Source organism: Nelusetta ayraudi, unplaced genomic scaffold (assembly GCF_046127955.1).
Source record: "Nelusetta ayraudi isolate G7.1 ecotype Tasmania unplaced genomic scaffold, CSIRO-AGI_Nayr_v1 ptg000011l, whole genome shotgun sequence".
Classification (NCBI taxonomy): Eukaryota; Metazoa; Chordata; class Actinopteri; order Tetraodontiformes; family Monacanthidae; genus Nelusetta; species Nelusetta ayraudi.
Genome location: NW_027466061.1, coordinates 20,734,446 through 20,762,330, shown reverse-complemented (window position 1 = coordinate 20,762,330; position 27,885 = coordinate 20,734,446). Strand labels below are relative to the sequence as shown.

The 27,885-nt window shown below is 42.1% G+C and overlaps 3 protein-coding genes and 1 long non-coding RNA gene across 8 annotated transcripts; 3 read left to right on the top strand and 1 right to left on the bottom strand.

The window, feature by feature from the left end:
• Window positions 1-1,517: 1,517 nt before the first annotated feature.
• Window positions 1,518-12,003, top strand: lrrcc1 (leucine rich repeat and coiled-coil centrosomal protein 1). Of its 3 annotated transcripts, none has more exons than XM_076021844.1 (19): window positions 1,518-1,871; window positions 2,315-2,520; window positions 2,717-2,782; window positions 2,876-3,043; window positions 3,732-3,898; window positions 4,516-4,746; window positions 5,053-5,249; window positions 5,754-5,928; window positions 6,041-6,189; window positions 7,199-7,403; window positions 7,818-7,957; window positions 8,403-8,604; window positions 9,098-9,283; window positions 9,477-9,651; window positions 9,969-10,132; window positions 10,242-10,454; window positions 10,608-10,741; window positions 11,370-11,505; window positions 11,814-12,003. In XM_076021844.1, exons 1-19 carry the CDS (start codon window positions 1,828-1,830, stop codon window positions 11,922-11,924), a joined length of 3,069 nt encoding a protein of 1,022 aa, XP_075877959.1. In that variant the 5' UTR covers window positions 1,518-1,827; the 3' UTR covers window positions 11,925-12,003. The 3 variants fall into 3 exon arrangements, with proteins under 3 accessions (XP_075877959.1, XP_075877961.1, XP_075877958.1); XM_076021846.1 differs by having other exon boundaries at window positions 1,519-1,871; window positions 5,113-5,249; window positions 10,242-10,450; window positions 10,604-10,741; XM_076021843.1 differs by having other exon boundaries at window positions 1,519-1,871; window positions 10,242-10,450; window positions 10,604-10,741.
• A 514-nt stretch (window positions 12,004-12,517) lies between these two features.
• On the top strand, window positions 12,518-18,634 carry e2f5 (E2F transcription factor 5). Of its 2 annotated transcripts, none has more exons than XM_076021840.1 (8): window positions 12,518-12,865; window positions 14,143-14,252; window positions 14,406-14,556; window positions 14,857-14,976; window positions 15,801-16,128; window positions 17,051-17,191; window positions 17,455-17,493; window positions 17,568-18,634. In XM_076021840.1, the coding sequence occupies exons 1-8, from the start codon at window positions 12,737-12,739 to the stop codon at window positions 17,684-17,686; spliced, it is 1,137 nt and encodes a 378-aa protein (XP_075877955.1). In that variant the 5' UTR covers window positions 12,518-12,736; the 3' UTR covers window positions 17,687-18,634. The 2 variants fall into 2 exon arrangements, with proteins under 2 accessions (XP_075877955.1, XP_075877956.1); XM_076021841.1 differs by having other exon boundaries at window positions 12,519-12,865; window positions 17,586-18,634.
• Window positions 18,635-19,214: 580 nt separating this feature from the next.
• On the bottom strand, window positions 19,215-22,137 carry ackr4a (atypical chemokine receptor 4a). Its single transcript, XM_076021842.1, has 2 exons — window positions 21,771-22,137; window positions 19,215-20,537 (listed from the first exon to the last, which is right to left on the bottom strand). The coding sequence occupies exon 2, from the start codon at window positions 20,520-20,522 to the stop codon at window positions 19,410-19,412; it is 1,113 nt and encodes a 370-aa protein (XP_075877957.1). The 5' UTR covers window positions 20,523-20,537; window positions 21,771-22,137; the 3' UTR covers window positions 19,215-19,409.
• Window positions 22,138-24,690: 2,553 nt separating this feature from the next.
• Window positions 24,691-27,215, top strand: LOC142885417 (uncharacterized). 2 transcript variants are annotated; one of them, XR_012926287.1, is made up of 6 exons: window positions 24,691-24,834; window positions 24,920-24,989; window positions 25,117-26,376; window positions 26,462-26,745; window positions 26,828-26,897; window positions 27,035-27,215. It is a non-coding gene; the product is annotated as an uncharacterized LOC142885417 (long non-coding RNA). The 2 variants fall into 2 exon arrangements; XR_012926286.1 differs by having other exon boundaries at window positions 25,117-26,745.
• Window positions 27,216-27,885: the final 670 nt, after the last annotated feature.

Below are 27,885 nucleotides of genomic sequence, written 5' to 3'. Positions count from 1 at the left end.
AAAGCAACATTGTGAGCTAAACGGTGCTGAGGTGGCATTACACACCTCCCAATCCATCATTTTACTGGGATGAAGTGGACCATTTGGCTCTGGTGTGGCTAGAGTCACACATCTCGCCAAACATGAACAGTGTTCACTGTGGAATGAACTGAGTCAAGGTTTAAATCTTCTGAAGGGGTGATGAGTGCAGTGGTCAGAATCTTTACACAGCAGACAGATAGTACCAATATTCATCAATTTTATGAAAAAAAGGTTAAAAATATGGAATGAATTGTAATAATTGTATTCTTTTAATTGTAGAATCCTAAGTCCCTGGCTTTAAGTTCTGTTCTTGGGTCAAACTTGGCTCGTGTTATGATTATGAAGATAAATTTACTAAAATTCCAAAATTTGCTGCTTGGTATTCAGCGTTTTTAATTAATACTTTGCTAAGTACTTACTGAAATAAAACAAATATGCCAAAACTACTATGTGATAGTTCTATTGCAGACCAAAGTTTAGGGACACTCATTTGCTGTTAAATTGTGTACCAAATGTATAATAAGAAAGTCTGCTAAAGGACGGGCAAAGAAATGTGTGTTTAAAAGAAGAGTGTTGTTTTGTTTTTGTTCCACAGCAACTTCTGTATAATTTAAGCATCATTTACAATGTGATTACTTTGAAAATTGGGGGAAGTAGCTCGTTGCCAAAAAGTGTCAGCATTTAGAAGAGAAAGGAGAACAAACCAAATGAGCTTTAATTGAACCACATTTTTTAAAATTGCTTTTTAGCCAAGCTTTAAGAGCTTGTTTTTCCAGTCCACACAAGTCACAAATTGTCAGTGCTATAGAAGATACATTTCATGCAGCAAAAATATGATACAAAATATAATATTAGTGTAATGTTGTGCTTTATATCTAAAAACTGAGCTTTGAGATTCAGTTCTAATCTTGAACACATCATTAGTAAAGCTCAAAAAGTCCATCTGGGTCATGATGAGGGGAAATAGTTTTCGCCATTGAACCTTTTGAACGTGAAGATGTTTTATCATCGCTTTTTACACCCACGTGACACCAAAGTCATCTTTGAAAAAATAATAACACTAAAAAAAAAATCCTGAACTCTAAAAGGCTGAAAACAACTTTCCTGCATTCCGTGCATTTTCTCAATTGTTACTTACACTTTGTCATTACGTCGCTAGATAAATGAAATAGATAGATAGATAGATAGATAGATAGATAGATAGATAGATAGATAGATGAAAAAATTCAATTCAACAACGTTAATAGACAACATTCAATTATTATTTTATTTTATTTATTTATTTATTTATTTATTTATTTTAATTTTTATTTATTTATTATTATTATTATTATTATTATTATTATTATTATTATTATTATTATTATTTATTTTATTATTTTTTTTACCACGTTTGTCTTCAGCTTGGAATAATTTATATTTTAGGTTCTTACAGTACAACCTAAACTGCCGAGTTGTACTTGGTTTGCCCTGGCTTAGGGAGGAGTTTCCCGGAAGTTGCCGTAGACAACGTCATACAAACAGGAAGTATAATTCTTCGAGCGGCGAGTTCAAGTTAACAAACAAATGTTCTATAAAACTTACCAATTACGCCTCGTTTCAATCGTCAGAAACGACTATTCTACATCACAGCAAAGTTATGAATGTTGCAAACGTACACGTTTCTACGCTGATCGACGTGCAGAGGTTCTCTTCCTGACCCCAAGTCGGCAATAAACTTTAGCCACTGCTAGGTGGCTAAAGAGACAGGAGTTGTATCAGACTAAAGCGAAATATAATAACATCACGCTGTTAGCTTCATGGGACATGGGAGACAAGGAGTTGAGCCTTTTCGACAAGGACATAACAAGGTAATGTTTTTTTGTTTTTGTTTTTTTAAGTTGTAGAAGTAAGCACGTTTGGCGTCTTTACGTTGTTGAAACATTGTTTTGTTTTGTTTTGAATAATGGCTAATTTTGGATCAGGTGAATATCAGTGAAACATCCCATTACAGCAACCTTTTTGTAAACGAAACAGAGAGGTTAATCGTTGAGAAGCGTATCGATCCATTCGTGTTTCTCTCTCTCTCTCCCTCCCTCTCTCTCTCTTTTGCAGAACGATTGTTATAATTCTTAGACGTCTTGTGTGATATTCATTATTAGAAGCACTCGCGAGATTTCACATTCCCAATTTCCTACAGCCATTATGCTTATGTAACACCTCGTTTTCACTGGCTAATGCCGTGTCCCCATCAACGGTTTAGTTCACTAATGACGTTATCAACCTGTTGAATCTCATTGTTTCCTTTGTCTAGTTTGTCAGACGTGCCACTGAATCCCACCATCACATCACTTAATCTACACTGCAATCACATACCGAGGATTGAGGGTTTGACTTCGGCCTGGCACCTGCAGCATTTAGACCTTTCCTCTAATTGCATTTCTCAGATTGAGGGTCTCAGTTCCCTCACTTCCCTGAGGACTTTAAATTTGTCTTGTAACCTAATCACCAAAGTTGAAGGTGAGACTTCTGTCGCCAGTCAATTGGTATCAAAAACGTGTGTGTGTGTGTGTGTGTGTGTGTGTGTGTGTGTGTGTGTGTGTTTTTCTTTAAGTAATACTTTATGATTACAGTGTCACTTACTTTCTCTGATATTGCTGCCTCTGCTTTCTGAGCTATAAGCTCCTTGCTTGATATTGTCTATTCCTTACTCCAGGACTAAATGGCCTTGTGAACCTAACAAGGTTAAATTTGTCTTACAATCAGATAAACAACATCACTGGTGAGCTGAGCGCACACTGGACAAAGCTGTGTTTTTCGCCACTTCAGTCAAACACTAACAACAAACTCCTAATGCATTACTGCTATTGTTCAGGTTTGCTGGACCTTCATGGGCCGCAGTACAAGTTGAAACACATCAGTCTCCAAGGCAACCAGCTGGACGGCATCAATCATCTCCTGCAGTGCCTGCTGGGATTACAAGATTTAAAAGGGGTCACTCTGAGCGAGTATGACAGTGACAACCCTGTTTGTCGGTTGCCAGGTATGGAATGAGAAGATTGTTTCGAAGTACACATTAAGTCTATATATCAAGTCAGAAATGTACATACTGTATGCAAGTCCTAACAAATGTTGCAGATTAAAATCACCAGTGTTAAATTAAAAAACTGCTTAAGCATCGTTTCCTTTAATAATTGAAGTTACAACATTTTTAGGATTTTATTAACTTAATCATCATTTTCATTCTGACTCACCTTGAAGCTTTAGACTATAAGGAACTTCATTTCATCTTAATTGAAATTGTTGAACTATCTGAATTATGACTGACAGCACTTTGTGGGTATGTATAACAAAAATGTTGAACTGTGTGAATAAAGTTGAGAAACTGAAGTAGATGTGCAAGCTTCATACTGAAAACTCGTCTTCATAGACATAGTGCATGGTGTCAAGCTCAGTCACCTAAGGTTAGATTTGGAGTGATACGAAATGTTTTCAAATTGATGTGACTCATGCTACTCCTCAGAGGCACTCCGAGCGCTCTCACACTCTGACATCTCGAATGCACTGATTGCTTGTCAACAAATCTAAACTCACATTTGCTGTGCTCTGCTCTTCTTGCCTGAGCCTTCTTAATAAGGCCAATGAGAGTAGCACAGAGTAAGGTTCTTATTTAGATTTAAAAAATAAGGCTCTTCTAATGCATGCATGTATGTATGGTTGGATTGCTGCAGGTTACAGGGAGCTTGTTATGCAGGCTTTACCACAGATCTCTGTCCTGGATGGCTTGGACAGGCTTGGTGATGCATCCTATCCAAATCTGGTCAGTCCCTGTGACATCCCTGGTCTCCAGGACTATGTGGATCTCCTGCAGTCCTCAGATACTAGTCGCAATGAAGCGGTAATCTCTTTATTGTTTTGATTTTAATGTGAACATAAACTCAGCAGTGCGCCATGTACATTTGCACATCATGATATGTTTTTTTTTCTGTCGTAGCACAGTGAAATACTGGTGATGTTAAAGAGAGAAATTAAAGTTAGTATGTCACATGTAAATTCTTAATATAACCCTTGTCTATAAAGGTGTATATTTGAATGTATCCCTGATGTTGAGACACAACAAAATAAGTATTTTTGTAAAATATTTCATTAATTTTCTATTACGCCACTCAGGGTTGTTGGAGTCTTTCCCAGCGGGCTAAAGCGAGGTTACACCCTGAACAAGGCACAAGTTTTACCTCGTTTATTAAGAAGTAACACATTCAATATTACTTTTACACCTTTTAAATCTTTGAAAGAAATAAAATAGGAGGACTGAACAGTTACTTTCTGACAAGATTGTGAACACTGGTGATTCTGATCTTCTATTCATAAGTTTGTTTTCATATTTTTTGGAGCAGATGGCACTATCTATAATTTCCCCAATTGAAATTGAAAATGACAATACTATGATGTGATGATCAGAAAACAAAGTTTGAAAAATCTTTAATTCGCTGATGTTGTTCTTTGCTACTGCAGGTTCGGACCGATGGAGCTCTCACCACACCGCGCATCGATGAGATGCTAACCAAGTTTCGACAGCGGACTTGCTCTGAAGCACTGGCTCCAGTTGCACAGACACAGACACAGACACAGCCACAGCCACAGAGCTCCCAGGCTGTTCTCTCGGTTGTGGCTGAAACAGTGGACTCTGTCAATGAAGAACGTATCAAAAAACTGGAGGAACAAGTTTACCACCTCATCAAGAAGGTGCTGATTTAACTTTGATGTCAGTCATTGTTGCCCTCATTGAGATGTGGGGAACAATCATATAGATTATATTTTGAATACATATTTTTTATGAAGGTGTAAAAAATGCATTTAATGTATGTCTATCTAATAATGGAAATGACAAGAAGCCAACGGACCTACAAACAAACAGAATACAAGAGATATGGAGATTTTTGTAATCATCAGAATAAACCATGATTTTCTTTTTCTAAGCGAGTGATATTGTGGGAATCGTAGGTGGATTCAGAATAGCAAATTGTTGATTTTATCTATGTTACGACTTAGACCCCTGCTGATAAAACAACCAGTAGCTCCTCTGCTGTCGTGACACAACAAATCTTCAAGAGGGACACGGATCACACGTCAGAGAGCGAGTGTGACAGTGGGAAGGAAAACCGGAGGCGGTCCAGGATCCCCAGACATCGCAACAGCCTTACGAAGAAGGGGCCTGCCAAGGAGATCAGAAGCAGGAAATCAGACAGGTGCAGTAAAAAAGTTCATGTTAATAACTTGAAAAATGCTTTTACACACATACAGTATGTTTGTTATGTATTTTTGACCAAGTGCAGCCATTATACTTGAATCGCCCTGATTGCTGAGAAACTCGTTTCACCTCGCTGCACTTTCTGTCCCTGAGCAACGGGGTTAAATTTACTACTTGGTGTTAGAAATTACTCTTGTCTTCCTACTGCTGTGATTAATGACTGCACTTTGATGGGCCATACCCTCATCTTACTTCATCAGCCCACTCATGACATCCACTTAACAATCAGTAATTTAGCTTGGTAAGCCTCCAACTGTTCCCATCAAAACTCAGGTGATTGGTGCAAAACATTACCTCAAAATCCAATTCAATTTTTTTAAACTCTGCCTGTGCAAAAAACCCTGCGATGGCATCCTCTCCTTTGACCTTTGTGGATTTGGACTCTAGCTGGAAGTGTCAGTGTTACAGCCTGTTAATTACCAGTGCTTTCTTTCACATTCAGTGATCCACAGTGCCGCATCGAGACGAGTTCAGAGGCCACAGTGAGAACCCAGAAAAAAGTAAACATTGCACGCGGCGCGAAAGCAGTCGAGCCAGTGAGAAAGTTCCCGCAAAGAGCCATTGGAGCCTCTGTTGACGTGACAAGTAAACCCAAAGATGAGGCAGAAACCTACAGGGTAATGTAGCTTGAATAGTTGGCCTGTTATCTGAATTATAATGATAATTAATAACTGAAAGAATTCACTCATGTTTTTCAATTTTTTTTTAATCCCTGTTTAACTGAACTAGACTATCTTGGAAGAGCGTGACCAGGAGAGAGAGCGACGCTGGAAGGCAGAGCAGGCCGTTAGGAAGCTCACAGACGAACTCAAGTGCTGGCAGACCAAGGCCGGCGAAGAAAAAGATCTTCAGAGTTTGGCCCTTCACACCACTGACAGGTGGGAAGACAAACTGGCGTGACACACGCTCGCAAACTGCACCATGCACACAGACTCCAACCTGAATTAGAGAACAATACTGATATGGTGTAAAATGAAACTCGTCTCTGTGGATTTTGGCTGCCCTCTGCAAACTGGAATCTCATCCATTTTGCGCTACTTCATCTTCCGAACTGGCTCTCCAGAGAGGAGGACCCGCTACCTGTCTGATCCTTTTGCAACGAGTATCCGTTTAATGATTTAAATTGCTCTGTTTTATAGCCTCTCATGACATCAAGCACACACGCTTGGGCTCCATTGACCTCACACCTTTAGAATATGCCCGCTGTGGCCTGTGACAATAAAGCTATTTAGAATAAAGATCCCCAGCTCACGAGCCCTTCCTGCTTCTGTGCCCGTATTAAAATTCCACAGGCTGTGATTAGCTGCCCTATCTCTGTCCCCTCACTTGTGAGGCCATTAGGCTGTGAGCTGCGTTTCCACTGCAGTGCACAGCGTCACTCGGAATCATTGCATTGGACACTCTTTCCCTCATCACACTCACTGCAACGATAAATCCGTGTAATGGACGTAATTAGAAGTGAGCTCACAAGCATATGTCAGCAGAATAACCTGAATCAATCTTCGCTGTCGCGTTTTAACGGCGGTAAACACAGCCACGTTCCCTGACTGTCATAAAGGAGGAAAGAACATGTTAATATGCTGTCAAAATATGCCTTTAAGGACAAATAGGATGTCTCCTGCTTCCAAGGTTCTAAGTGTAGTTTCCCTTTTCCTTGAATGCACTATTAAATGTGTTTATTGTCTTTAGCATCCCAACGTTCCCTTTTTGCCCTTTATTTTCTCTGTTGTGGTAAGATTGTTTGTCTTTTGATGACACATTTCCCAAACTTTATAGCTAATCACACCAATAACTGTGACGATAAGACACAGAGGAAATGTCATCCGGTTGGTTGTTATCAACACATTCATGCACTGAACCTATTACTGTGCTGTCTCCCCCGTCTAGATTGAAAGAACTGTTGCTGAGGGAGCGGTCAGGGCGCTGTGAACTGAAAAATCGTGTTGAGGAGCTGGAGGCGAGATGTCGATCCCTCACCCAGCAGGTGGAGCAAGCCCGCACCAGCGAAGAGCAACACAAGGCTGCATTGCACAGGCTGGAGGAAAACATCTCCCAGGGGGAGTCACTGAGGGCGCAACAGCAAGCCGAGGAGGTACAGTTGTATTAGGGTTCCGAGGGGCAGATTGTAAGGTGGCCCGGTCATATTGCAAGACAAACAGCAAAATGGAAAAAATATTGTATCCCTCTTCTTTAATTTGCAGCCTTCTGATTTAAATTTCAACCGTAACCTTTTTCCATGGTCTAGTACTACATTTAAAAATGAAATAAACAACTTGAAGAAATGAACGTCCTGTCCTTGATTGACGTGACAAAATACCAGCACAGCATTCTGGGATTTGTAGTATTAGCGTACATGTGCTGTATAATAGTGGCAGGCCAGCTCTAGTTGTGGTTTTGTATCGCCTTGCTGGCCAAATATAATGACACTATGGGCCAAACTTGGCCCGCGGGCCAGAATTTGGGACCTAATGGCTTCCCTCATGTGTGAGAGTGTGTCCCTCCTCAGGAGAAGCGACAGCGGGAGCTGGGGAACAAAGCAGCAGTTCTGAGGAGAGAGCTGGACATCCAGAGAGCAGCGGTGCGCCAGCAGAAAGACAAACTTCAAAAGCTGCACGAGCTCTTGGTTTCCAGGGAACAGGAGCACAGGTACACTTCAACCTCAGCCACTTCCTTGAATGGGTGCACTCCTGCATTAAGATGGGAGGAGGTGTTTCTTTCACATGAAAACATTTCATAATTGTGGGGTTTTGCATTTGCGTCGCTTGGAGTTTTCACCCTTAAAAACTTAATTTTAGAGCCATGTCTGAAAAGCCATTCTGGGCTTTTGGAGCCTGTGTTCGAAAAATCACTCAACAGCCTTTTAAGACACAAGATTCATTAATTATTATTTTTTTTTTTCTACAACTACTGTCCAAAGAAAATCTAATTATGTGCATATTTGTGTCTGAATACTAATGTCATGGAAAATAGTCCCAAGATGAATATTTTTTAACACTTGGGATGACACTTGCATGGATTGAACCTTTAGAACATTAAAGTTTATTGTTATCGGCAGCCTTTTTAACTACTTCCTATACCACCCTGCGTGAAGGAAACAACTGGACTTGCGGCTGCAGCCTGATGGGTCAGATTTCCGCCAAGCAGTTGCCAAAGAAGTTGCATTCATGGAGCAGAAACACGGCCAAAGGGAGTCTGAGCTGCAGGAGAAACTGGCAGAGGGCAAGAAACAGTACGCTGCCCTGGAGGACGAGTTCCGCATGGCGCTCACCATCGAGGCTGCTCGCTTCTCTGAGGTCTGCCACAGTATGGAATCCTCAATTGCTTTTAATCGCTCAAGTCCCGTCCTAGTTTCACCCTGCAGTCATTGTGCTGCTCAGCCAGGAAATTACCACTGTATCCAGTGAGTAGCTAAAATGATTGAACTGGAATTGAACCCTACACAGATTTATTTATTTTCTTTTCTTTTTTTTCCTTTTTTTTTGGTGAAAGATGAGATTGAATAGCCATCATCATGCTGGACAAGTGTGTGTGATTACAACGGGACAAAAAGCTGTACTGAAGGCAATTGCATCTGAATCAATTGTATGCACTCTTTGTGTCTGTAGATGCTCAAAATGTAATCCAGTATTTTGAGCCTGCTCTGAAAGTCTACTGAGACATGTTAAGATTGCTATTCTCAGCATATAAAGTATTTTCGTCACATTAACGTCTGACTGATTGACTTGTACTCAAAAGAATGAATGACTTGAGACTCCTTCAGTCTCTGTGTCCTTTGTCTGCCTGCAGGTCAAAGACGTTTGTGACCAGATGACCGAGGAGCTTGTGGGTCACAAGGCGGCATTCACTCAGTTCCAGGAGAAGGAGAAGAAATCTGCCTCTCTGGTGCAGCAGCTGACAGCAATGGTCAAAGAACAGAACAGCCGCATCTCTCAGTTGAACAAAGCCAAAAATGACGCTGTGACAGATCTGAAGGTACGGCAATGAAGTGAAAAGACTCTGATCTGACCGATCAGAATTTCATGCGTAAATTGCTCATCAAGTTTAAAAATCGAGATTATGCATTTATGAGGGTAGCAGTAACAAATATACTGGTATTTGTCCTACACTGGCTAACCTGTCTGGACAGTTGGCAGTTGCCTTTACTGATGATCTCTTTGTTCCCCAGAGCCGCTTCCGTTCCTTGGAAGAAGAATTGCAGCAGGACAGACGTGCGAGTCTGCAGCTGGAGCTGCTGAAGAAAGAGAAGGCACAACTGATGTCTCAGCTTACAGCCCACGAGTCTGTGATAGACGGCCTCAGGGCAGAGAGGAAGATCTGGGGCCAGGAACTCGCTCATCAAGGTGGGAGACATCAAGAAAAGGTTTATCACATATCGTAACTGTCACTTGTAGTTTCAGCGTTTCATATACCATTCCATTGTATTGTTAGCTCAATGATGTGTGGTTGTTGTAAAGACTACCATCTAGTGGCTATTTTGGAGAAAGGCAGTGGAAAGACAAAATGCTTGGTATGAGCAGGAAAAAAATTAAAGGCAGTTGACAACATCAATGAATAATAATAATGATAATAATAATAATAATAATAATAATAATAATAATAATAATGAAATAGTAATTTCCTGAGCAGAATAGGGGTGTAATGGATCTCTCTATTCTAGGAGTGTCCTTGGCTCAGGATCGAGGACGTTTGGAAGCCAGGATAGAGGTGTTGGGTGCTGAGCTGGAGAGTCGGAAGAAGCAGAGTGAGAGGGACGGCGATGCCCTCAAAATTAAAGCCAAAATAGTCGATGACCAGACTGAATCCATCCGCAAACTTAAAGAGGTAGCGCCGTCCTCCCAACAGTCATCATTCCAGAGGTCTTTGACGGGTGAAACGATTTAGCAAGCATGTTCAAGTCATGTCTTCCTCTGGTGGCTCCCGGTTGTCAAAGGCCTTGCAGGAGCGTGACGACCAGCTACGGAGGATGCGTGAAGAGGCAACGCAGGCCCAGAAGAGGTTCCAGCAGCAGCGGGAGGAGGACCGCGCTCAGCAGGCAGAAGCCAGAGAGCAGTTGGAGCACTTGAGCCTCCGCAAGGAGGAGCTCAAACAGCAGCTGGTGGACAAGGATGTCGAGTTGGAAGAGGCCAAAAGAGTTCACGGGCAAGTTCTACACCAAAAAGTGACAGAAAATGCTTGCATGCAAATACAGAAATGTCATCAGTGTTTTAACTGGGTGCACTAGAGCAATTGGGAGGCTTCTTTTCTAATGTGTGTTCTTTTCTAATTATTCAATTATTTGTATTTTTACACTAGTGAGGCCATCAAGAAGTGGCAGGAGAAGACAGACTTCTTGACTCAACTGGAGAGCCAGGTGAAGCGCATGAAGGAGAAGTTTGAAGCCAAGGAACTTGTGTTGCTGGAAGAAAGGAATAAAGCAACCGATGCACAAAGGTATGAAAATATCTCACGTTTTCTCTCTCATCTAAAAAATATGCTGGCAAGAGGCTTCAAGAGACTGTGGATTCAAGTTTGTTTGTTAGTTACGGAAATGTAGAGCAGCAATCATTATGTTAAAACCAAGTTATAAACTCAGCAATAGAAAAAAAGTGGAGGATGAATCTTTTGAGTTTTGTCACAAACCGTTTTAGATAACTCGACATTGTATGATCTTTTGTATGGGAAATACCCTGTGAAAAATAACATTAGCTCCATGACCACTCTTTATTAGTGTCTGTGGATTTTAATAACCGATGATGTTGAGTGTAAATAGGCAAGTGATATAATTCAGTGTATGAGAGCTCTGCGCTCTTCTTACATTCTGGAGGAAGGGGAAGTTATTTATGCAGGCAAAACTGATGATGAATTGAGTTCACTGGACAACAATCACGACATAAGTTCAAAAGGTTTTTCTATCATCATCCTGAACCAATAGATAACTGGTGTGTGTGCAACTGCAGATTCATTTCTCAAGCTGTTTACACACCAAATAAAACATGAGTTTGTGCCGAATGCCGGTTATCGTTGGTTTAAAGTTGCTTTTTCAACTATAAACATCTTTTAAATGATTACTGTCCATTAGGGCTGCAGTAGCGAAGTTGCACAATGTGGACGATGCGTTCCGTCAACAGCTAGAGGCTGTTCAGGCTGCACACCAGGCCGAGCTGCTGCAACTGGCAAAGGAAAAGCAGAAACAGATCGATCAAGCCCACCAGAAGGTGAGATCTCAGAAATGTCTTCTTCCAGTCTGAGCCAAACGTTTCTCTGTTGGGAGTCCATTTAATCATGACACGAATGGATGTTAGCCAAGTCCATCCCACATTTTATTAGGTGTAACCATTAGCATGTGCGTTTACGTTCAAATATACTGCAGACTTCAAAGTGTGTAGCCATTTTTCTTGACGCTACTTCCAGTCGCGCCAACTTTGGCTCTTGCATGTGTGCCAACTGTGCCTTCAAAATTGAAATGAATTAAGTGTGAAGAAATTATGTTTGCAACTCTTTCCCCTGTGTTCGTCCCTGCCAGGTGTTACAAGTTGAGGACGAGATGCGTCAACTGCTCGAGGAGAGCAGAAATGACAAGAGAATCATGGAAGGGAAGATGAAGCGCCTGACTAGCGTTCTAAATGACTTTTAACGTGTGACTCATGACATTTCCCTTGGTACAAAGGAATTCAAATCATGTTATTATTCAGAATATTTATTTGAAATAAACCAAGTCTCAACTGGATACGACTATACATCTATACGATACTACTAATACAACTATACTGTAAATAAAATAAATGTTTTTTTTTTTTGTTTTTTTATTGCCGTCACTAAATATTGAATTATTTTAACCCACAGCAGTGTGAGGGTTAGATCTATCTATCTATCTATCTATCTATCTATCTATCTCTCTATCTCTCTATCTATCTATCTACCTACCTAAACAATATGCAGAGTGCAGGACATTATTTAGGCCTAGTACATAACATAACAATAACATTTACTTATATATTTTAAATTTGCTTCAATTTGATGACCACGTCACGCTTAAGTGGAGTATGTATTTTCACTTCTAAGGTTTTCTTGATTTATGCACACAGTCTGCTTTTACTTCTCGGGGCTTACTTAGGTGCATTGCTTTTTACACCTGTGTGCCCCGTTCGGAAGGAGGGGGTGGGACCCAGGGTTGGAGGAGGAGGGGCGTCCAAAAGATGGGGGAGGCACGGCTCGAGCAGGACAAGTGTTGCCATGGTACCTCTAACCTAACGTAAAGTCCGTAGATTCATCATCCAAAAAAAAAAAAAAAAAAAAAAAAACCCACACACACACAACTGATTGAGTTTTCCGTCTTTCAGTGAGGGAGAAGTTATGCTGGCAGGAAGAAACAACAGGTTTTAGAGAGCCGGACTGAAACCACTGACTCCTTCAGCGCAATCAAGGATTCTTTTCATTGTGGAAAAGATGGAGTTTGAGGCGGCGGAAAGCGAGGGTTCGGCACCGAGTCGCCGCGAGAAAAGTTTGGGGCTGCTCACCATGAAGTTTGTCAGTCTGCTGCAAGAGGCTAAAGACGGTCGGCTTGATTTGAAAGAGGTTAGTGGAACTGCGTGAGCAGCGAACTCTCTGTGACAGTGGCCATGAATGTTGGCGTCACCTTCCAGATGGCAGCGCTCAAACAAAGGGCTGTCAGTCAGTCACAAGTTGGCCGGTCAGGTGCATTGATTTGTGGGGCTAACAGGTGGCCTGGCTAGCCGCCATTTGCCGACACTTGTTCTTGCCAGCGGTGTAATTTGACGAGCAGCTAATACACCGTCTCGCCCCCCCCCCACACACACACCGTGACTGTGTTCTCAAAGTTTACACTGTGATTTGTAACGTCAGGTAAGCGACTTCTCTCTGCCTCCAGGTCACCATTCTGCCGCTCTGTGGTCAGAAATGCCGTGAACCTCCTCCCCTTAAAGTGTGTGTGTGTGTGTGTGTGTGTGTTCGTTTTGCAGCTGGATGGATATTGCATATTATTCCCCTTCTGTCTGCTTATTTCGAACTAAAGCAATGACGATCCTGTCAGAGTTGCATTTGCCTTTTCGTGGAAGTCATATTTTAACGAACCTTTGCAAAATGATCGTAATTGTGACTCCACTGTACAAAGCACCTGTGGCCACCACTCCCAGCACTGACCACACCAACCAAAGGCAGCAATGCATCCATAGGTCGGAGTTGGAGTTTTGTGCTCCACGTGTGGTGCGTGAGATTGACCTTTCTGCTGAGAGACAGTCCCTCCAGTGCCGCCTCTTTCTCAGACATCATGCTTGATTAATCCGCCACAAAATGTGTGGAATATCTAACTGACTGGACTAATTGCTATCCAGAAATTGCACCTACAACTGCTAGGTGGTGGTAGGTAGGTTATTATTTTTTGTTGGATTCATGGTATTTAAATGGCCTGATTTTATTTTGAACTTAGGCCACTATCCATGCAGGACCCCCCCTGACTTGTTGTTGTATGTTTGCCAGGCCAGGCTGCTTCCACGCGTCTTGCTTTTTTTTTTCTTTTTTTTTCTTTCCTGTTTAGTGGTTTTTCCCTCTCTTCTTGCGCGCCAAAGCTGGGTAATGTTTACACAGCAGGCTCCTCAAGCCATTTCCCTCCTCCTCCTCTGTCCTTCTCTACTATTGTGTAACTGTTCTTTTCTTCTGAGAGCTTTTATTTGCTGTTTGATTAGCTTAATACACCAAAAGCTTCTATTTCTTGGCTTTGCAAGAGACCATGCCCTTTGTTTCCTCCTGTTGCCCGTTAAGTGCCTGCAAAGTATCTCGTCAAAATATTCATCTGTCACTGACTAAGACTCTTTGTGAAATGTCTGATTTGACAGGCAGCAGACAGGTTGGCAGTGAAGCAGAAGAGGCGGATATATGACATCACCAACGTACTAGAAGGAGTGGGGTTGATAGAGAAGAAAAATAAGAACATCATTCAGTGGAGGTTTGCCATTATTCCTGATTATTCTTTAATTTCTCTGGATTTTAAAATTGCTTTCTGCAATTAGTTTGTGCATACTGGCAGGATGTTTTGACTATTGGTTTTTGCAGCTCATGTTCTCTCTTTGTCTCGTCTTTTCTTGTCTCGGCCCACCAGGGATGAAAACTCTGGGAGTCAAACTCAGGAGGTGGTGGACCAGGTGAAGCTTCTGAAGGCCCAAATCTCTGAGCTGGAGGCCAGAGAGAAAGAGCTGGACAGCCAGAGGAAGCTGCTGGAGGAGAGCATCCACTTCCTCAACCATGATCCTCTCACCAGAACATATCTTTTTTAAAGGCATCTGCCCCCAGATCAGTGTCACTGTTATTTAAAGTCTAGTTGAACATTTTGCTAATTAAATTACACAATACTTTGTGTGTGTGTGTGTGTGTGTGTGTGTGTGTGTGTGTGTGTGTGTGTGTGCATACACACATAGGGATTATGGACTAGAAGTTCATATTGTCAATAGTGAAATCACAGCCAAGCTAAACTTGACTTGCAAGACTTGTTTTTCTGGTTTATTGCCTCGAGTTTCCTTTTATAAGTAATCCAACTGGTGTTTCCTTAATACCGCCTCTCCACTTACAAATTTGTGACACATGAAGACATCTGCAATGCCTTCCGTGGAGACACTCTCCTGGCTGTGCTGGCTCCTGCTGGAACAATGCTGGAGGTTGCACCTCCAGAAATGGTTAGTTTCACAGAATGCAACAAAACTGCAATCGTGCCTGCAAGTATTTTGGCCCTACCATGTCAAAAGATGAGAAAGGAGGAACTATGTCTGACTGTGACAAACACATGTGCAGCACTTTTTGGAAGTATTAGAAAGCTCAATGTGCAGTTGTGCTACCTTATTGCATTGTGAGATTTTGCTAATTTGATGTGTGTGCTAATTAGGACTGTAAAGCAGGGGTGCCCAAGCTTTTTTTCATTGGGGGCCAAAACAGACAATCTGAAATGACCCGTGGGCCAACGCCACTGAAAATCAGCTGGCGGGCCGGACTTTGGCTATGCCTGCTGTAAAGCATTTAAAAAAAGCCTTAGATGATGAGCGCTTGCAGTGTTCCTTTGACTGCCTCACAATAAATACAAACATTCTTTCTTTCCCCTTGGTTAGAAGCAGACGTTGAAAAAAATGAGTCACTATTTCCAACCTTGCAACATTGTTTTATTTAGAGAAACCCTCCTCACTGTTGATGATACATTGACAAATGAATCAACTCAACAAGTTGGGCAAGAATTTTCTTACTTAATGAACACTGGCAGCGTCATTCTACAGCAGATTGGCTCGATATAATTTGCAAAATATCATATCACGCATATAATGGTTAGATGGAAGATATTGAAGAACAGATTATGTGTAATTGATTCGCACTGAATGTAACTCATTGCAGCTGTCACACTTCTCTGACAAATGTGTTATTGCATGTTTACACCACAATGCCATTAGAGTTTCAGTGATGTGTGTGTGTTGTTCTGATGACGATCGTGCATGTCCACATTGCTGCCTCTCAGAAACAGAGTGGTCAGAAGAGGTACCAGGTGAATCTCCGCAGCCAGTCTGCCCCCATACAGGTCATGCTCATCAACAGGGACTCAGACTCTTCAGTGCCTGTCGTCTTCTGCGTGCCACCCACAGAGGGCGTCTGTCCTACTCCTCCCAGCAACCCCTACAGCCTGCAGAGTTTCCCCAGCCTGTCGCCCACATACTCCATCCCCAACACCTCCACTTCCTCCTCCTCCTGCTACTCTAGCCAGGGCTCTTTCAGTTCAGACCACCAGATGGCGCTACCTCAATACAGTGACACACTGGTGCAATCGTTCACTCCTGATAAACAAATAGGTAAGTGGGGAGCTTGTTGATAAAAATGTGTTCAGCTAAAAAACACAAACACAAAAAACACAAACAAAAAGAAATGTTGTTGCCTTTCAAACCATTAACACAAATACTGCATTAATAAACCCTATAAAGGCTTATTTTATTGCATCTTTGGTTCAGCTAAACCAACTCAACATTTACAATCCCATGCTCACCTATTAAAGTGCCAGTCTAAAAGCCCTTGAGTCAACACAGCTCAGACTAACATTTTATCCATGACAGCTGAAACTTTTAATATGATTTCAGACCACCAGACGAGTTTCATTAAAAAAAGTTCCTCTTTGCAAAATTAATGTTTGTGGATTGTAATATATATCTACTTTATACTCCATGCAGTATGTGTCACTTAGAAGCTAAACCTCAGTATCACCTGTCACAATATGGCAGGTCTGCATGACTTTGTACCAAGCTTTGTGGTTGTCGTCTTTAATTCTGTCTGACTGCAGAAACTGTGCTGTTCAAGTGAGAGCAGAGGTTGCAGATAAAATCACACCAGTTTAAACACTGCACATGGTACTGCTCACCAAAACAAGCCTGGTTACCACACTGTCTAACCAGTTTGATTCATTTTTTTTCTTTAATATTTACTTGTTGACACACTTTTAAAGACTTTTTTTTAAGGACATTTAAAAAAATTTTTTTTTTTTAATAGAATACAAGTTCAATTGTCTGAAAGCTACATCAGAATGTTTTTTTTTTTGTTTTTTTTTTAATAACTTTCTACTCTGAATGAATCTAACTTTTCATTTTATTTGTCATTAGTGTTGCCAGGGTTGTACTTCCTCCAGTTTTCCTCATCCTCTTCTTCACCATGACTCTATTCACATGAATACGTTTCCAGCAGGGCTTTTGAATACGAGTGTTTTTGTTCCATCATTCCCTGCAGACTGTTCTGGTCAGGCTGCTGCGACCCTGTTGAATCAGCAGCGGCTGGACCTGGCAGGCCCAGATTTCCAGTCCGTGCTCGACATCAGGAGCCTGCTGAAGCCCAACACTGCCGATGAGCAACTTAAGGACAGCAAAGCAGGTAACTGCTCAACTTGAGAGTTCATTCTTTGACACTGGGGGTTTTCCAAGAATCTAAGAATTTAAAAGTCCAACCTTGTAGATTCCAATTTAGATGACTTGTGCACGTCACAACGCTACCTGATTTACAGCCTATGACCTGCCTGAATTTTATTTTTCTACAGCAAGTTTTAGTGCTTTGTAGGTGCTTTTGATTTGACTTTTTTTTTTTATAATTTTTTTTTTTAAACTATTGTTGAATACAAACATTTGTTCCGTCATTAGGAGCTGTGGACCTAATTGAGGAGCTGTTGTCTGCTGACAGTGAGCCTTTACCATTCTCTCATTGCCTGATTGTTTGACTCGTCTTCTGTGTTATGTTGTTGAATATGTGACAGTTCTCTCTCCATGCACAGGCATGGACTACAGCTTCAACCTGGACAACAACGAGGGAGTTTGCGACCTGTTCGATGTAGCCATCACAGACTGGGAAGCAGTGCCTCTGCTGTACAAATGAAGAACCTCGAGAAGCACTTTATGCCTTTCTAAAGACCATTTACAGATGCCTTCCCCCTTTTTATTGTTATTACTTAACGGTCGGACGGCTGATACTTAAAAATCAATCAATCCACAATCTGCCACGATATTGTGTGGACTTTTTTGCCAGAGTGCCAGAATTTTAGTTCCCACATACATATTTATGAAGCCATGAGTTGTCCACTGAGTTTTAAGTTATTTACTGGATAAATATTTAGAACCCCCCCCCACCACCACCACCACCACCCCACCGCCCCCTAAACAACAAAGATAATAATCGTTATGCCTCTCTGTGCACTTTCATCTTTACATGCCACTATATAATTCCACCTCCTGTGAAAGTCTGAAACTTGAAGACAACCGCTTTCTTACTTTATGTACAGTTTGTATTCTGCCAGTATTTGGCATCTGCTGACATCATCTGCTGTAGCAGTTCAGTATTGGATTCTAACTTTTATACAGGGTATGAGGTCTAGTTCAGGGTAACAGCCCAAAACAAAACAAAAAAAACAGCAACAGTCTGAGTTCTTTCATTGTTCTGTTCCAATGTTATGTTCAATGGCGGGTGTGTAAGTTACCTTTTGTAACCTTGTTCTTTTGGAAAATGCCAGAAAAGTTTTCTTTCTTAAATTATTTTGACACTGCCATTGTAGGCATCTTGAACTATTTTTCAACAGCTTTTACTTAATTTTTTTAAAGTAATATTTTGGTTACTTAACTTATACAATAATTGTTTAAGTTTGATATACTGAAACCAGTTGACTGCCTTAAATATAATTTTAGACGTGATTTGAAATATTCCAGATCTAAAGCTGTTAAGTCTTGAGTTGGATTTTTGTACATTTATAACTTGCTTGGATTACAAGAAGTTGTTCTTTCTTCATTTCATGTTGTTGTTTTTGACGCATTAAAAAAAATCAAGAAGTGATCCAAATCCCTAATATCCTGTGCAAGGCTCGTTTAGAACTTGTTTCCAAACAAAAAGCACAGCAGTGGTGTTTCTCTGACTAGGAGCAGTGTGCGAGTCCTCTTATGTTGCAAGACTGAATGTTCATTCAGCTCCATATGACTATCCAGAGGATTTTACAGCCACCCGAATGAACGATGAGAGCTGTGATCTCAGTCATCAACATCTCATTAAAAAAATTATTCTTGGAGTTGATTCCCTTGGCCTGCTGTGCAGGTTATTTGCTCTGGGATATGTTATAATGTTTACAAGTCAAGTACAGTAAATGCATCTCAGATCTTTGAAGGAATTCACGGAAAACAGCAAAGCTCTAATTTGTTCTCTGGGAAGTAGTTTCCTGTTTGATGTTGATCTGGCACAGAGCTGCACCGCAAAAAGTGCTCAAGTGTGTCTGGTGGCTGCTTTAATTATGTAGTAAATGTGGTCAAAGTCTGGGGTGGTAGAGTGCGATATGCATCACTAGCTCGCTGACTTATTATTATTATTATTATTATTATTATTATTATTATTATTATTATCTTGATGACTACATTTTTAAAAAAAAAATATAGGTCAACTTTAGATCACCAACAATAAAAAAGAACAAAAAAAGCCTTAATTTTAAAGCTGGCTCCTGTTGTTGCTGTCTACAAATGAATGTTTATCTTAAAGCACGAGACGACAATTTGATCCTGCATTTAAGTGATTGTGACACAAAGACGAGGGAAAAAAGAAAGAAGAAATCACTGCTGGTGATTCAGACTGAGAAAGTGTCTGTCTCTTGGGATGCACTGCGGGAGTTAAACGACATCTCGATCCCTTCCTCCACTGCGGGCTCCTGTCTCCTCCTTCTCCTCCTCCTCCTTTCACCAAACTTTTTGGCCAGCTTTGCCATGTTCTGCCTGAAGGAGGAGCCGACAAAGGCGTACAGGATCGGGTTGACGCAGCAGTGACACAGGGCCAAGAACTCCGTCGCCTGAGCCGCCTGATCCAACGCCCTGCTCGTCTCGCAATGGGTGACCAACACGTAGATCGAGTCCATCGCTCGACAGACCTTCAACACGTTGTAGGGCAACTGGGTGGCGACAAACACTCCCACCACAGTCAGGAGAACTCGAACTGCTCTCACTTTCTTGTGTTTGCTCTCAACGGGCAGCACCTTGAGTGCCTGGCCGACCCTGCAGTAGCAGACCACCATGACCAGCAGGGGGAGCAGGAATCCCAGCAGCACTTCCATCATCTCCAGGGCTGCTTTCACCGCCCCAGCCGTAGACGTTGCATACACAGCCAGGCAGAAGTTCCTTTCAGAACTCCGCACGACCTCGGACAGCAGCAAATCGGGGAGACCGAGGACGAGCGCCGTCGCCCAGACGCCCAGACAAACCTTCCAGCTGTGTCTGTGGGTGAACGTCCGGTGCAGCAGTCCTCCTCGTTGCTCTCTGCACTGAGCCTTTGCTACGGCCAGGTAGCGGTCCAGGCTGACACAGGCCAGCAGCAGCATGCAGCAGGTGAAGTTGACCGTGTAGCAGGCCGACACCACCTTGCACAGGGCCACGCCAAGCTGCCAGCCCTGGGCCGCGTCAGCAGCCCAGAAGGGCAGCGTGACGAGCAGCAGGAGGTCGGCCACGGCCAGGTGGCACAACAGGGCATCCGTTACGCTCCGGAGGCGTTTGTGGTAGGCGTAGACAACCAGGACCAAGGCGTTTCCCACCAGCCCCACCACCAGACACACGGCGTACACGACTGGGAGGAAGACTGCAGAGAAGGAGCGGAGGTCGGCCTTCTCGCACAGGGTCGGGTAGTCCTCATAGCTGAAGTTGTAGCTGAGGTTGTCACAGTCGTAGCAGTAGGGCTCGTCTGAGAGGTCCATGCTGGGGGGGTGAAGCTGTGAGAGGGACATTTTCAGTGAATAACTTGAACCCAGAAGGTTCAAGTACAATTTGAGTGAGAATGCTCAACATTCTGGAGCTTTTTCAACATTAAATCATGCCTCCATCCATCCATCCATCCATCTTCTATACCCGCCTCATCCTGCATTCAGCCTGCTGGAGCACTCCCAGCTGTCATGGGACGAAGGCAGGGTTACACCCTGGACAAGTCATCAGTTCATCGCAGGGACACATATTACATTATATTTTTTCAAAATATATTTCATAATTCACTGAACACCTGCTTCAAAAACAACACCCCAACCACTGACAGTACTGGACTATGTCATGTAGGCAGCCTTGCACATATACAATACATTGTACATGAAACACTCATGCATGCATCTAACCGATGAGATAAAATAGGAAAGAAAATAGGATATTGGCATATTCTTTTGAAGCAGTAAGAATTCTGCTTCATCAATCAAACTGTATAAATGCTGTTTAATAAATGCTGGAAGTAATGCCTGATTCCATGGCCCAAGCAGAGAAGCAATAAAGAACCAGTGGAATGCAGGTTTACATTCACAAAACATTAGTAGTTGTTTTTGTGGAGCGCTCATGGAAACGCAAGACCAACATCTGGATTCAATTCTCTACACAAAAAGCCTTTAGAGATCCTTTTAAAGCCTGAATACTGAAACTTGAGTCAAATGGGGAAAACAAAACAAATGCAAATTTCAGTTGAAGATTTATCATCAGGACATAAAGCCTGTTATTATTTGCTTTCTGCGCTTGGACCATGTCTCTTCTTAAGTATAGGCACATGGCAGGATCACTATGAACACTGCATCCAATCATTTTGCACATGTTTGGGTTACATTTCCCTCCAAAATGATTCAATTTTTATGCACAACCATTCCACATGATAGAAAGTGCCCTTTTCTAGTTTACAATGCCAACATATATGAGAATCCTTTTTACCCATTCATTTGTTAAATCAATAGTGCTTTCTATCTGGCGCATGAAATACATTTTTACATAAAAGATAGTGATTACTTGATTTTTCTGGAAAGAAAAAAAAGAAAGAAATCGTAGGTCAGTTTGATCCTCTTTTTGGACTGTAATAAGCTCTACACTAACAAGTGATCCAAAAAAATCTGCTTACGTCGACATTAATAACTAAAAAAGATAAATGACCGCATTTATAAAGTTGGCTGTACGCAGATTTGTAAAGAGAGGAATCTTACGGTCTCTTTCTGTTCAGCTTGTCTGAGGAGGGAGTTGGGAATCCATCCAGTTTGAAATCCAGTGGAATCTTGTGGTTCCACACGCTGTAAACACACTTCTGAGAAGGGTGACTCAGAGAGAGAGAATGAAAGAGATCAGGTGACTGGCAACAGAAACCAAGCCCAGATCCTTTCCTGCAAGTCTTTCTCATGAGAAAAACATCAAGTCGGTGCAAAAATCAGATAACAACAACATGGGAGAATCCACAAGAACTGTTAGTCACGCCCTCAGAGTCAAAGTGTAATTGGCAGGGAAGCAGAACTGAGGAGGTTTAGCCTGGCACGGAGTGGAAGATTGTGTTCTTCTGCGTTATCATACTAGGATACTCTAAACATTACAGCTTACAGTACAAACGGATGCCCTGCCACATACTCGCTGTGATTCAAATGTACTGATTTTCTTTTCAAACCTCTACATCCCCACAGCAACTGAGCCACATGGAAGAATTAACGTTTGTTTTAAATCAGTCAAGATCAATCTAACAGTGACAGAGCTTCCTCATTATGCACAGCAGTGCAGCAAAAAGCTCTGGTCATCCATAAACCTCATTCACACAATAGGAAGACACTAGCAATGCAGAAAAATGATTTAAGCAGAAGAATTACAGGGAGGAACACTGGCCAGATGTTCCCTGTTGGCTGATGAGCAATGGGCTAAATTCCTCCCATTCAAAAGACTTTGGACTCAACACAAACACACTCCACACGAGAACGCAAACAGAACCAAAGATCGGGGTCATCACAAGTGCTTTATAAAAAGGAAACTGCAATATAAATACTAACTTCCTACAGTGAACAGTGTCAATTAATCCCATCTGACAGACAACGCTGGGGACAATGTTTGAAAGTGATAATGGACGAATATGGTGAAAACCCAATTTGAATTGGTGCAATTTTACTTAGAGAATTGTTTCGTCACTATATTCAATGTTTTAAGATTGTAATAAAAAAAAAAAGATAGAGATTCCACAGTGTGTCACTGTTGTTGTTGTTGTTGTTGTTGTTGTTGTTGTTGTTGTTTTTGGTGTTATTTTGCTAGATTAGCAAAGTTCAATGTAGCAAGAATTTTTGAGGAAGTGGCTGCTGGTGAAAGAGCTTAGATGCCACCGCCCTGACATGAGACCAATACAATGTGAAAGTTGAGACATGTTGAGTAACTTCGCCTCCCAGATAACACTCAAACTCGTGAACTTTAAACTTAAATTTTATTTATTATTATTTCCACACAGCCATCATTAGTTCAGAGTTGATTAATAGATAATTCCACTCTCCCAAAGCATTTCACTGTTTTAGAAGCACAGTTCTGAAGCAGGAGTCATCAAAGGCAAGGTAAGGTGGACGCGATCAAATGTTGTTTCATGTTGTCAGCAGATTCACTCCAATATTCTTATCCAAACCCAAGTGCTCCTACTTTGCATTATTTTGCAAATCCTCCCAAAGAATCCAAGGCAAGTGTGGCAGGGTTTACAGCACCTCACAAATTACAAGGGCAACTCATTGGGGGAAGCAAATGCTGACGCCTTGCTGGTAGAAGAGCTAAACCACTTCTGCACCTGTTTTGAGGCAAAGAGAACCCACCCTGCTCCCAGTACCTCACAAAGCCCCAGCACCCACCTGCTGGAGCTGCAGGAACACCAGGTGAGGAGAGTTCTGAGGGAAACATACGTCATCCACCCTGTCCCTTAGCCCGGGCTCCCCACAGGGCTGTGTGCAGAGCCCCTTCCTGTACTCACTGTACACATATGACTGCGTCCCCTTCCACCACTCAAACATCATCGTGAAATTCGCGGACGACACGACAGTGGTGGGCCTCATCTCTGGGGGTGACGAGACGCCGTACAGGGAGGAGGTCCAGAGACGCGTGGCCTGGAGCACAGCAAATAACCTCCTGCTGAACACCAGCAAAACTAAGGAGATGGTGATGGACTGGAGGAGAAAGGGGGGGGGGGGGGAGCCACCTCCACTGCTGATAAACGGTGACTGTGTGGACAGAGTTTATTCGGTCAGATTTCTGGGGGTGCACGTTGCCGTTACCTCACATGGTCCATCAACACGTCAGCAGTGGTCAGCAAGGCCCAGCAGAGACTCCATTTCCTAAGGCTGCTGAGGAAGTGCCGGCTGGAGACGAAGCTGCTGCAGACTTTTCATTCCACTACAATAGGGAGTGTGCTAGCATACTGCATCGCGGTGGGGTTTGCTAGCTGCACTGCAAAAGACAGGAAAGTCCTACAGGGTGTGATAAAGTCTGTGCAAAAGATTGTTGGCTGCCCCCTGCTCTCCTTGGAGGACATTGCAAACTTGCAGGGGAACAGAGCAAGGAAAATCCTAGCTGACCCTACACATCCTGGCCAGTCTCCTGGAACTCCTGCCCTCTGGCAGAAGGTACAAGAGTATCAGCTGCAACTATAAAACACTTTTTAGCCATGGGCTATCAGGCTGTTAAATGCCTGATCCCCATCCTCACTGACTGAGGACATTTTTAGCAGGGCATTCACTTTCTCTCTTTTTTTTAAAAATCTTTTTTACCTTTTAAATGTTTATTTTATTTTTATTTCATTTCATTTCATTTCATTTCATTTTGTTTCATTTCGTTTATTTATTTATTTGTTAATTTATTTATTTATTTATTTATTATTTATTTTTCTACTGGGGGGTGAATGTGTTTGTCAAAAGGTTTTTAACTCTGTATCTGACTGTCTTTTAACTTATTGCACTACGCTTGTTGCAATGACAATAAAGAACATTTCTACATTTTTTTAAAGACCAGATGTGACGCTACATGTTGAAGTTTTGTTGACGGGACCTGACGTCCATCTGATGATGCAAAGCTGTTTCGTCCTGCTGCAGCTTCCTGTTGGTCCACAGGTGGAAGGTGTGAAAACTGTATTTAAGCCCTGAGTGTCTCATCGGCCACACTGGATCAGCCATGGACAAAAGGTTGTTGGTCTTCTTCTTGTGCCTGCAGGCCTTCTTGCTCATCACATCAGCTGATGCTGCCGCTAATGCTCGCCGTCCTGCTGTTAAGGTGAGATGATACAGAGCTGATTAAGGATTCAAATAGTGTTGTTTTTTGTGCATAATACCACATTGCTATTCTCCTTATGTTGTAGAGAAATGCATGTGGGAGATGTCTGCGTTTCTGTTTGGGTCCTGGTAGTGGGGGCCTACTCGGAGGAAAATGTAAGCTTGTTTTCAGTAACATTTCAATGTCCTTGCCTGATCATCAAGAGACTTTAGATTTGGAACATCATTTTTTAAAAAAAATAGTTTTAACATTAAAAGAACATCTGTTTCTCTTCCTGGTCAGTTCCCAATTCTGATGACAAAGACAACCAGCTGGAGTTTGCCGTTGAAAGTGGGCCCTCAAGCACAGAACTGGGCATCTTCTATCAATAACTCAAGCTCATGTACTCAAGTGCTCAAGTGCAAATGACCTGTGCAACAATGTGCTTTTTCACAAAATAAACATTATAATGCTGTCCTGTCAAGTTGCATTGACTCTTTGTTGACTTTCTGGTTGGATACAGGAAATACTCTGGGGATTTGGAGTTAGGCAGTGATTAGTAGTTTAGCTGCTGCAACTGTATCTTAAGCTGCAAGGATGCAAACAGGTTCACTCATTCACCTGAATTGAAAATAAAGGAACCAATTAAATATTTTATTGTAAGCAGACATGTTAATCAGCGTTGACTGGCGTTATCCAATAAAGTGCATGAAGTTAAAGACTGGCCTGTATTCTAATTAGACTGATCACGTACACAAGATCATCTGCTTGTAAACCTTGGTTCGTGTTTCTGTCCTTATCAAACATATTTCAGTGATGATTTGAAGACGATGATATATGATAAAGATGTGTGTCTTAGATAGATAGATAGAGACAGAGAGAGAGAATGAGAGAGAGAGAGAGAGAGAGAGAGAGTGTGTGTATGTGTGTATGTGTGTGTGTGTGAGAGAGAGAGAGAGGGCGGGAGAGAGAGAGAGGGGGGGAGAGAGAGAGAGAGAGAGAAAGAGAGAGAGAGTGAGAGAGAGAGAGAGAGAGAGAGAGAGAGAGAGAGAGAGAGAGAGAGAGAGAGAGAGAGAGAGAGAGAGAGAGAGAGAGATGTAGTCAGAGTGGCAGACGGGCCAGAGTGAGTTACAGTGCAAGCAGCAAAAAAGGTTTTGTTTTCATTGTCGCATTTTTCGGGACTTCCTACCTTTAACCAAATTGAATGAATCTACATTTTATACAAAGATTACACAGGAGCTATTCTGGAATGAAACGGTTGTCTTAGATGACAAAAGAATGTGCTGTTTGGGCATTGCTTTGCTAGAGGAGCAGGGCACCAGCTGCTGGTGAAAGAGCTTAGATGCCACCGCCCTGACGTGAGACCAACACACTGTGAAAGTTCAGGACTGAGTAACTTTGCTTCCCAGGTGACACATGATAGCACACAACCTGGTGACCTTTTACTGTTATTTTTACACAGCCATCATCAGTTCAGAGGTGATTAATAAAATAATACCACTTTCCCAAAGCATTTCACTGTTTTGGAAGCACAGTTCTGACGCAGGATTCATCAAAGGCAAAGTAAGGTGGACGTGATCAAATGTTGTTTCATGTTGTCAGCAGATTCACTCCAATACTCTTATCCAAATTATTTTGCAAATTCAAGACAAATCCTCCCAAAGACCAGTTGTGACGCTACATGTTGTTGTGAAGTTTTGTTGACGGGACCTGACGTCCATCTGATGATGCAAAGCTGTTTCATCCTGCTGCAGCTTCCTGTTGGTCCACAGGTGGAAGGTGTGAAAACTGTATTTAAGCCCTGAGTGTCTCATCGGCCACACTGGATCAGCCATGGACAAAAGGTTGTTGGTCTTCTTCTTGTGCCTGCAGGCCTTCCTGCTCATCACATCAGCTGATGCTGCCGCTAATGCTCGCCGTCCTGCTGTTAAGGTGAGATGATACAGAGCTGATTAAGGATTCAAATAGTGTTTTTTGTGCATAATACCACATTGCTATTCTCCTTATGTTGTAGAGAAATGCATGTGGGAGATGTCTGCATCTCTGTTTGGGTCCTGGTAGTGGGGGCCCACTCGGAGGAATATGTAAGCTTGTTTTCAGTAACATTTCAATGTCCTTGCCTGATCATCAAGAGACTTTAGATTTGGAATATCATTTTTTTTTTTTTTTTTTTTTAAATAGTTTTAACATTAAAAGAACATCTGTTTCTCTTCCTGGTCAGTTCCCAAATTTGATGACAAAGACAACCAGCTGGAGTTTGCCGTTGAAAGTGGGCCCTCAAGCACAGAACTGGGCATCTTCTATCAATAACTCAAGCTCATGTACTCAAGTGCTCAAGTGCAAATGACCTGTGCAACAATGTGCTTTTTCACAAAATAAACATTATAATGCTGTCCTGTCAAGTTGCATTGACTCTTTGTTGACTTTCTGGTTGGATACAGGAAATACTCTGGGGATTTGGAGTTAGGCAGTGATTAGTAGTTTAGCTGCTGCAACTGTATCTTAAGCTGCAAGGATGCAAACAGGCTCACTCATTCACCTGAATTGAAAATAAAGGAACCAATTAAATATTTTATTGTAAGCAGACATGTTAATCAGCGTTGACTGGCGTTATCCAATAAAGTGCATGAAGTTAAAGACTGGCCTGTATTCTAATTAGACTGATCACGTACACAAGATCATCTGCATATAAACCTTGATTAGTGTTTCTATTGTTATCAAATATATTTATTTTTTTGATTTTCTGTAGACAATTCAAGAAACCTCGAGCAGATCCAGACTCCATCTGGTCATAGGCAGATGACGCCGTCATCTGCCTATGACCAGTTGGGGTGAGAAGGAAATACAAAAAAAAAGTAGAGAGAGAGAGAGAGGGAGAGAGAGGGAGGGAGAGAGAGAGAGAGGGAGGGAGAGAGAGAGAGAGAGAGAGAGAGAGAGAGTAAGAGAGAGAGAGAGAGAGAGAGAGAGAGAGAGAGAGAGAGAGAGAGAAGTAGCCGGAGTGGCAGACAGGCCAGAGTGAGGGCAGGGTTAAAGCTCTCTCACAATAAACAGTAGATGCAGATATATAAGAAC

Excerpts from the sequence above, each read along its gene's own strand:
- e2f5 (XM_076021840.1), top strand. The coding sequence starts at position 12,737 with ATGGAGTTTGAGGCGGCGGAAAGCGAGGGTTCGGCACCGAGTCGCCGC. Across the intron at positions 14,253-14,405 it reads AAGAACATCATTCAGTGGAG|GGATGAAAACTCTGGGAGTC; the intron begins GTTTGCCATTAT and ends TCGGCCCACCAG. Across the intron at positions 14,557-14,856 it reads ACTTCCTCAACCATGATCCT|CGCCTCTCCACTTACAAATT; the intron begins CTCACCAGAACA and ends TTTCCTTAATAC.
- ackr4a (XM_076021842.1), bottom strand. The coding sequence starts at position 20,522 with ATGGACCTCTCAGACGAGCCCTACTGCTACGACTGTGACAACCTCAGC.
- lrrcc1 (XM_076021844.1), top strand. The coding sequence starts at position 1,828 with ATGGGAGACAAGGAGTTGAGCCTTTTCGACAAGGACATAACAAG. Across the intron at positions 5,929-6,040 it reads ATGAGGCAGAAACCTACAGG|ACTATCTTGGAAGAGCGTGA; the intron begins GTAATGTAGCTT and ends TAACTGAACTAG. Across the intron at positions 11,506-11,813 it reads TCGATCAAGCCCACCAGAAG|GTGTTACAAGTTGAGGACGA; the intron begins GTGAGATCTCAG and ends CGTCCCTGCCAG.